The 7,969-nt window shown below is 47.3% G+C and overlaps 1 protein-coding gene across 2 annotated transcripts in view; it reads left to right on the top strand.

Moving 5' to 3' along the window:
* NKAIN4 (sodium/potassium transporting ATPase interacting 4) overlaps nucleotides 1-7,969 on the top strand; it is a 33,946-nt gene that overhangs the window by 1,340 nt on the left and 24,637 nt on the right. For both annotated transcript variants that reach the window (XM_031057994.1, XM_031057993.1), the window contains exons 2-3: nucleotides 6,735-6,872; nucleotides 7,340-7,420. In XM_031057994.1, coding sequence (XP_030913854.1) covers nucleotides 6,735-6,872; nucleotides 7,340-7,420 — 219 coding nt within the window. The remainder of the gene's footprint in view (nucleotides 1-6,734; nucleotides 6,873-7,339; nucleotides 7,421-7,969) is intronic.

The raw sequence follows: 7,969 nt of genomic DNA, 5'->3' as shown, positions 1-7,969 counted from the left end.
CCTTCCCTGGAATGCTAAGCAGCGTTTGGGCATGTGGGACTGAGCAATGACATATCTTTGCAGCTCGGATGTTTCTGGGAGGCTTTGGCAGCAGAAAGCTCAGGGCTCAAGGTCGCAGCAGTGGCACTGCTGAGTGTCCCTGCTCACACACAGAATGATGCTGGGAGGGGAGAGCTCAGAGGTGCCAGCCCAGGGGGAATGAGCAGGAGAGGGCTCAGCACTGGCATGGTTAACAGCAGCATGCTCCAGCCTTCAGCAGAGAAATTGTAATGAACACAGGGAGGGTTTTACACCTGCCTGGGCTCTGCACGGGATAGTTCTGGGCTGGGGGAAGTCCTGATCCTTGGATGTGGCACAAAGCAGCCTAAAAGTTGTGTTTGCTGGAGAGCTGCAGGGAGTGACCTGGTGTGGGACCATGATGGGCACTGCCCCTGCTGCCCCATGGGGCCCTCTGGCAGGGCCAGCACAATGACCAGTTTTCCTTTGAAATATAAATATAAATATAAATATAAATATAAATATAAATATGAATGTGAATGTGAATATGAATGTGAATGTGAATATGAATATGATATATATACATATACATATACATATACATATACATATACATATACATATACATATACATATACATATACATATACATATACATATACATATAAATAATATAAATAATATAAATAAAAATTACTTCAAGGTATCAGCCCTGCTGCTGGAGGCCTCTCTAATGTCTGTGTGAACAGAAGAGGTTTCAGCAGCTGCTGGGGAGAAAACAGAGCAGAGGAGCAGAGAATGGGGCGCATTGTACACAGTGGCCAGAGTGACCAAGGCTGCCTGAGAGACCAAGTGACAAACAGAGACCTCCTGTGCAATTAGTCTCTTGACCTCTGGGGTGGGGAGAGGGATGCTGGGAAAGGAGCTGTGGATCACAAGGCCCCAAGGAAGGTTTCCTTGACAACACTTACTGAGAAAAATGAGATTTCATGAATGCAGCGGGTGTGAGCACGTGAGAGGCTGACTTTGGGAGAGACAAGGACGTGGCACCTCACAGAACCAGCCCCTCCATTTGGGGATGGGAAATAATGGCTCACTGAGCTGCTTTTCCAGATAAACTTAATTAAAACAGCTATTGCAACCATTTGTATTTATTTAGAAGTGCAGCCACTGTGGTAAAAGCAGACATTGTTTAATTGTTTTTCTGCTCACGGAATCTTCTCTACCTTGAATAAGCACTGGCACAGAAGGGATTTTTTTTTTGCTCACTTCTGATAGTTTCAGCACACAACAGCTTGGGTTTAGGATTCTTTAGTTCTAGCACTGTCCCAGCATTTACAAAGTCAAAGGAATTATACAAAAAGTGTGTAGAATTAAACATTATATCATAATAATACCAATATATTAATAATGATAAACTGCAGACAGGTCTTTAGTATTGCCAAACTTAAAAGATGTGGAAGAACCAAAAAATATATTTGTGTTCAAAACCTAAATAGATATATTTTTCAAATTATACAGTCTGAGACTTTTTAATTTCTTCCTGCTGTTTCAGGTGGCAGGATGTAAATTTCCATCATAGCACTGAGACTTTGCCCTGAGCTCGAGCCATCACATCCCATGGCCAAAACACCTCAGGAGACCAGTGCAGGTTTTTCCTCAAGAAAAGGCCTTTTCCAGTGAAAGGTCTGATGGTGTTTTCACAGCAGACAAAGAAAGAGCATCTTAAAAAGTGAATCCGCTTGGCAGGAAATCAAACTCTGGATCAGGGCACTGGGATCAGCCAGGAACCAGAGCAGCATCCCAGCAGGGCAGGGGGGACCCAGGGCTGCAGCTGAGGCTCTGCTGGGCTCAGGCTGAGAGAAAGGACAGACAGGGGGTTAAGTGGAAATTCAGTCCCAGCTGAATCTGGAGGAGGAGCAAGGGCTGGAGCTGCTGTGTCCTCACAGCACTGAGAGGCAAGGAGTAGCAAAGGAGTTCTCAGGTTGTTTTCTTATAGGTCAAGTGGAAAATTGCCTGGGTTTCTAGGTAAAACATTTTTTCTTCTCTTTTTTGTTGTTTTATTGTTTCGTTGGTTTTTTTGGTTTTGGTTTTTTTTTGCAGCAGCAGCAGCAGCAGTAGGATCAGCCTTTCCTATTTGTTCCCTTTATTGCCCTTTTGCGTATTTATTTCTAACATTTGATTTTGAAGCTTAACTTGGGAAGGTTAAAAGCAGGTTTGCTTACAGAAACAGATACAAATGGATGTGTGGCTGGACCTGTTGTGGGGTTTTCTGAGCACCTTTCCTGTGTCTGTATGAGTCACATCAATGTGTCTTGAGACTGATATATTATTTTTTTTGTGTCCCAATTGATTTCAGAAATGCAGTGAAAGACACAGATACAAACCAAATAAGATTAAAGGCTTTAAAAGCTTAATAAATTAAGAAGAGCAAATCTAGCTGATAACATGGCTTTGATAGTAGGCTATAAAGGACAGGGAGTTAAGGAATTACAGGTACCTGAGTGTTCAGCAGCATCCCTTCCTCCTCAGCACTATGGGGCACAGGGGAGCAGGTTGGTCTCCACAGCTTATCAGCAGGAGAGGAGCAACAGAAGACAAAGTTGAGGAGATAGAAAAGATTTGAGGGACTGGAATTCAAACAAGCACCCCCAGGCCATGCTGGACCAGCTCAGAGTGTCCTGCTGGCAGTGACACCTGCCAGTGACACACTGCCAGAGCCATTGGAAAGGTTTGAACCCCTAAAAAGAAACTGCTCCATGTTTTGTGATGTTTTCTAGGACTTTTTTGCTATTTTGCCATGGGCACCCCTCCAGCTCAGGTACAGCTTTCCCCTCTGGAGCAGTTTTATGTTGTGATGCCCCTGAGCATGTCCAGAGCTCTCTGTGCTCCCTGTGTGTGGGCTGTGGGATGGGCTCCATGAGCTGCAGAACATCCCTGTGCCTTTCAGCTCTTCCCCAGCTGTATGAATGAATGATGGCCCAAGAGAGAGCTTTGGCTTGTGTCATTTGCCTGGCTAACAATTGCTTCACGTGGTTATTTGCTACTCCAGTTTCACTCAGATCAGCAGAAATGGGGTTTATTTCAGGAGAGAAAATTCTGCCACAACTCTTCTGATTTTAGTGCTGCAATAAATCATTTAATTTAAAGAATGAAAGGTAAAAGTATACTATGGGTTAGAGAAGCAAAAGGGGCAGAAGGAATCCTGGTTTTAATAAGAACAGTCATAAAGAAGAAAAATTTGTCCTCCCTGATGGAAAGGTCCTGTCAGCTTTGAGTGGGCTGAAACCTGTGCCACAGTCTGTGACATTTCTCTTTACAACCAGTATCTCTGGAATATAATAGGCTCTCTCACTAGGACCCTGTGAATCATTGCAGGAACACCACAGCGAGGATATTGCTGTGCACATACCTGGCAGCACGAGAGAAGGATGGCAATTCCCTGCTCAGCAAGAGGCACCCAGGGAGGCTCAGTACAAGGGCACAGATAGATCAGGGCAAACCCTGACCCTGCCATCTCTGAGCAGGGCTGGAGGGACCAGGGCTGAAGGACACGGTGACATTCTTCACATGCCAGCCCCAAATCAGGGGCAGCTTAGCCCCAGCATCAGCCTGTGTGCCTGCAAATCTCAGCAGCATTTTGGGGGTAAGCTGTGCACACAGACCTGCAGTGTAGTGAGTGAAATGGCTGTTGATCAATTTGTTTTCAGCAAATACTTCCTTCATTATGGTAAGTTCCTGAGGAAGCAGGGGGAAGCCCAGGATAACTTCAGGCTGCATTTCCAATGGCTGGATTGCAGCACAGACTCACTCCCTGCCTGTCACTAACACAGTGTTGGGGTTTCATCAGTAGCATTTGCTTGTCACCAACATGTTTTACAGAAAATCAGAATTTTTTTTTTTATAGATGAGGAAACAGCTTGTGTGAGCTCGCACATCCCACATCCCCTCTCCTTCCCTGAGCCAGCAGATGGGCACAGCCCGTCTCTGGAGCAGCTGAGTCTTGCCTGCAGCTCCCAGGTACACAAAACCAGTTTAATAACGCTGGGAAGGTAGCACAAGAAAGTAAATCAGGATGGAAAAAACCTGGAGACAAGGCAGGTGAGGGAGAAGGAAGTATGGTGTGAAGAAAATATTCAGGGTTATGGGGAAAAATCCAGAGACTTCTCAAGGAGCTGTGCCCAAATCTGAAGCTGTGTAAATGGGCAGGTCCATCTCCAGGGTGGTCATTTATCTGTCACTTACAGCCCAATCTCTTCCTGGTGCAAACAAACCAGGAACCATGACCAGGCTGTGGCAGGATGAATTCATACAGCCCTAACGACAAATACTCGTGGAGTAGAATGGAGAAGAAAACACTCCTGCAGACATGGCTTGCCCTGATTCTGGAGTGGGGAGCTCGTGGCAGGAGGCTGGGTAGGAGGATCTGTGCTCATGCTGATTTTCAGAGCTTGCAGCAGGAGGGGAGGCAGGGCAGGTTCAGTGAGCACCCATTGTGTCCCCGGGCCGGGTGAGGCTCTCCCACTCCTCCTGCAGCACACAAAGCCAATTAAATGCCTGATTGGATGAAGCAGGCACAGTCGAGGGGCCCATTGCCAGCCAGTCAGGATCCCAAACGTCCCAGTGTCGTTAAGGTATGTGTGTTAATCCCTCCTTAAGTGTTTACCCTATGGCTGGTGTGGCAAACCTGTTGTGCTAGGGGGGCAGCACTCACCCCACAGCATCTTCCAGGTGCTTCAGAGGGATCAGAGGGTGTTGCTTCTCAGGGAAGATTATTTGGCAGAAGTGAGAGATTTGGTGACTGCCTCCATTCCTTCCCCACTCTCTGTCCTTCTTTATTTGGGAATAAGATATTGTAGAGGGAAAGCTGCCTACCCCCTCCCTGACTGATTGCCCTTAACCACAGATTCCTTTGAAATACAGATTTTTATTGAACTTTCAAAGTGGTGTTGGGAATTGCAATACCTCCCTAGCCCAAGAGAGGTGTGAAGGCAATTTCCCCACTGAGCCAGGAAGAAGGAGGAATAATGGCCATTTAATAGATGTGGTTTCTCTCATCCTGGGGCTTGAGAGGAACCTGCAGCCACTCACATCCTGAAATGCTTTAAGCCATCACAGAAGCACTGCTGCTTAGATCCCAGCCAGGAAAAGGTGTCACAGAGCTGATTACACACAGCAGACCAGGATTACTCATGGTTAATGCCTGATTAGGAGTTAAATTAATATTGACTGTCGATAGTAAATTGTAATTATTTATTTAGCCAAAAATAAATATAAAATGTCATAATACAATCCCAGTGGCCTGCTGTGATAATTAAACATATTTTCAAATCTTGTACTGACAGGGGAGACACAGGTCCATGGAGGGGTTTGCGCTGTGTTAATAAAGCCAAAAAAAGAGAAAATCTCTCCATGCAAAGCTAGGCACAGCAGAAAAACCTGCATTAGCAGTTTTCCCCCCTAGACTCACTATAATTCTCCTATAGATATATCATTTAAGGGCTGTGGGCATGCAAAGGCCAGCAAGCAATTGCATTGTGCTCTTTCAGCTGCACAGAGGCTCAGGGCCAGGGGACCAGATGTTGTCTGATACACAGATGATGGCTACAGGTAAAAAACACATCTTTATGCAGATATGGTTTGGAAATCAGCCCCAGCACTCCAACAGTAATGGAGTTTTATGTGTAGAGCACAGTACTAGCCTTGAACCATGTTATTAGTGCTGGAGAGGAGCACAGCCTGTCCTGGAAAACTGATGTGTTGGCAGAATTTCCTTACTGGTGGCAGCATTTTCTGAGGGGCGAAGGTGGAGGAGAGAGTTTCCTCCTCTCCCTCACTTTGATGGATGTGTGCTGGAGAGCCGAGACCCAGGAGGTGTCAGGAATGATGGAGTGATGCTGAAGGCTCTGACAAATGAGCTCTAGAAAGTTACACTGACATCTTTGTGGACGTATTTCACATCCAGGATTTGTCACCATCCCTCTGCTCCCCTCTGTCCTCTGCCAGAGCCCCACAGAGCACACCACAGAGGAATGCCTCAACACTGTGGGATTTTTGGGGTCCCCAGAATGAAGGAGGAATTGAGAATCTGACTCCATGTTCTTAGAAGGCTATATTACATTATATTATATTATATTATATTATATTATATTATATTATATTATATTATATTATATTATATTAATGTTATACTAGAACTATACTAAAGAATAGAGAAAGGGTACAGACAGAAGGTTACAAAGAATGATAATGAAAACTCATGACTGACTCCTCAGAGTTTGACACAGCTGATGGTGATTGGTTATTTAATAAAAACAATTCACATGAAACCAATCAAACAACCACCTGTTGGACAAACAATCTCCAGACCACATTCCAAAGCAGCAAAACACAGGAGAAGCAATCAGATAATTATTGTTTTCATTTTTCTCTGAGGCTTCTCAGTTTCCCAGGAGAAGAAATCCTGGCGAAGGGATTTTTCAGAAAATACGACAGTGACACCACACAGCACTGGAGCTCAGCCATCAGAGGAGCTGGGATGGGAGCAGAGGGGATGGGGGATGTGTGAACAAGCCTTGTGTCCTACTGACCTGGTTCAGAGGCAGCAAATTGCTTTGGGAACAGAGTCCCACCTTCATCTGCTGCAGGGCTTTGCTCAGGGAGCGTGTGAAAACCCTGAGCACTCACAAACATTGTGGATGCACAACTGTGACTCTCCTTGTCCTTCTCCCTCCCAGCTGGCTGCTCTAGAGAGGCAAGTGTTCGACTTCCTGGGCTACCAGTGGGCCCCAATCCTCGCCAACTTCCTGCACATCATCATCGTCATCCTGGGGCTCTTCGGCACCATCCAGTACCGGCCCCGCTACATCGTGGTGGTGAGTGAGTGACACCTGGGCTCCGGCACCACAGCCTGTGCCCTGGGGCTGTGCCACGAGATGGGGACAGGGCAAAGCCCCTGGGAGATCAGGCCCTGCATGCTGTTCCAGCAGGAGGGCCTGGCTGTGCTCAGGAGTCTGCCTGTGCCAAGCTGGGCAGGTTTCACATCATTCTCTCTGTGCCCAAACACTGCCCAGCAGAAAGGGTGGGTGAGGGGCTGGACAGATGCAGCACAGAAACTCTTCCAGCCCTCCAGACTCCTATGTGGCTTTTCAGGCAAGAGAGCATCTGAATATGGAACACAAACAGAGGGAGAGAAAGAGGATTTCAGTGCTGACTCAGGGCATTCCACTGCCCCCAGCTAGAGCACACGTACATCAGTATAAATATATATACACACACACTAATTCCAGTGACTTCCTAATGTTTATTGCTTCTCTCTCTCCCCATCCCCATTCCTTCCCAGTATGCCATCTGGACTGCAGTCTGGGTCACCTGGAACATCTTCATCATCTGCTTTTACTTAGAAGTGGGAGGGCTCTCAAAGGTGAGTGCCAGGCTGTGCAGCAAAGGGGTGCAGCTGAGTGGGGAGGGCAGGGCTGGGGGCTGCCTGGGAGCAGATCCTGCCCTCCTGCCTGTGGAGGGGCTGCTTTATCAAGGATGGGCAATACTGCTGCTTGTATGGAAACTGAGGAGCCCCTGCTGATTTCTGGAGCTCTTGGTTGGTTGGTGCAGGTGGTGGCTGGAACAAACCCTGCCCTCACAGCACGTGGAGTGCATTTGCTTTCCAGAGGTGAGAGCAGGACTGGCAGCAGAGCCATCCTGAGGGGAGAGGGGGTTTGAGGGCCAGTTCCCAGCAGTGATGCTGAGGAGGCTGAGGAAAGCTGGGACATCACCAGATTGCAGCAGATCCCCTTGGGATCTGAGCCCACCTTGGCAAGAAGGTGTGTGATGGAGGGGAGGCCCTCGTGCAGCACTGAGTGTGTCCCAGGGAAGGGCTGCAGCAGGGGCTGGCTGGGTTGACCTGACCCAAGGGCTTTGCTGGAACTCTACACCTGACCCTCTCTTGATGTTTCTGTGCCTCCCAGTACTGCTG

Source organism: Geospiza fortis, unplaced genomic scaffold (assembly GCF_000277835.1).
Source record: "Geospiza fortis unplaced genomic scaffold, GeoFor_1.0 scaffold188, whole genome shotgun sequence".
Classification (NCBI taxonomy): domain Eukaryota; kingdom Metazoa; phylum Chordata; class Aves; order Passeriformes; family Thraupidae; genus Geospiza; species Geospiza fortis.
Note: the sequence above shows the minus strand (reverse complement) of the source record. Positions and strands in the feature narration are given on the sequence as shown.